At 68.3% G+C, this 1,058-nt stretch overlaps 2 protein-coding genes across 7 annotated transcripts in view; both read left to right on the forward strand.

Annotated features, from left to right (window-relative positions):
• The window catches only part of ELN (elastin), a 40,028-nt gene that overhangs the window by 29,548 nt on the left and 9,422 nt on the right, over positions 1–1,058 (forward strand). The window lies entirely within an intron of this gene.
• The window catches only part of LIMK1 (LIM domain kinase 1), a 4,055-nt gene continuing 3,662 nt past the window's right edge, over positions 666–1,058 (forward strand). The window contains exon 1 of the mRNA XM_017735287.1: positions 666–886. Coding sequence (XP_017590776.1) covers positions 681–886 — 206 coding nt within the window. The 5' untranslated portion in view covers positions 666–680. The remainder of the gene's footprint in view (positions 887–1,058) is intronic.

Below are 1,058 nucleotides of genomic sequence, written 5' to 3' on the forward strand. Positions count from 1 at the left end.
CAAATCTCCCCCTGTCCTCCTCGTCAAGCACTCTCCTCCTGTGCACCCTGCCTGCATCCCTGCCTGCACCCTCCCAGCACCCCACATCTCCCTCTGCACCGCCACACTCCCCCATCTCCCCTGCACACCCCACGTGCCCCTCCTGCACCCCCTGTCCCCTCCAGCCTGCATCCCTCCTGCACCCTCACATCCCTGCTGTGCCTTCCTTCCCCTCTGCACTCCCTGGAGCCCTGATTGCCCCCCACACACCCTGAGGACTTGCACCCCCAGGACCTCTGGAGACCTCCTCCACCCCTCTGTGTCCCACCATGCACTGTGCAGCCCCCAACCCCCACTCTGCACCCCTCGCCCCCCTCCCTGCACCTCCACTCCCCATCCCCCTGCAGCCCCTGTGCTCCCCTGCACCCCCTCTGTGTCCCCCAGGATCCCCCAGCACTCATCCTGCTGTCGCCCCATGCACCCAGCACCCCCAGCACCCATCCCACACCCCGCCATCCTCCCGGGATCCCTTGGTGCACCACCCATCCTGCTCTCCACCCTCCCGACACTCTGTGCCCCCATCCTGTCCCCTGTGCCTCCCCTGCACCCACGGTGTGCCCCCATCCCACCCCTGCCCTGTCGCCAGCCCTGGGGACGTGGGTGCCACGACCTTGACCCATTCCAGGATCAATGGGTGGGGGATGGAATTCGCCACCGCGGGCAGAGGGATTTCATGCCGGGTGCTGCTGTGGGTGGCCAGGCCGGCCGGGGGGGTGACAGCACTGTCCCCTCGTGTTCCCCTGGCCGCAGGGACCGACCTGCCGGTGTGTGCGAGCTGCGGGCAGGGTATCTACGATGGGCAGTACCTGCAGGCGCTGAAGGCTGACTGGCACGCCGACTGCTTCAGGTGGGACCCACCGGGGGACAGCGGGGACGCTGGGGTGGGTGGCACTGCGACCATCGGGATGGCGCCGGGGACACGGGGATGGCATCAGGGACATGGGGATGGATGGTGTCATGGCACCGGCATGGATGGCCTTGGGGACAGCGGGGTGGCGTCGGGGACAGCGGGATGCTCT

Source organism: Corvus brachyrhynchos, unplaced genomic scaffold (genome assembly GCF_000691975.1).
Source record: "Corvus brachyrhynchos isolate BGI_N302 unplaced genomic scaffold, ASM69197v1 scaffold15, whole genome shotgun sequence".
In the NCBI taxonomy this organism is placed as follows: Eukaryota; Metazoa; Chordata; class Aves; order Passeriformes; family Corvidae; genus Corvus; species Corvus brachyrhynchos.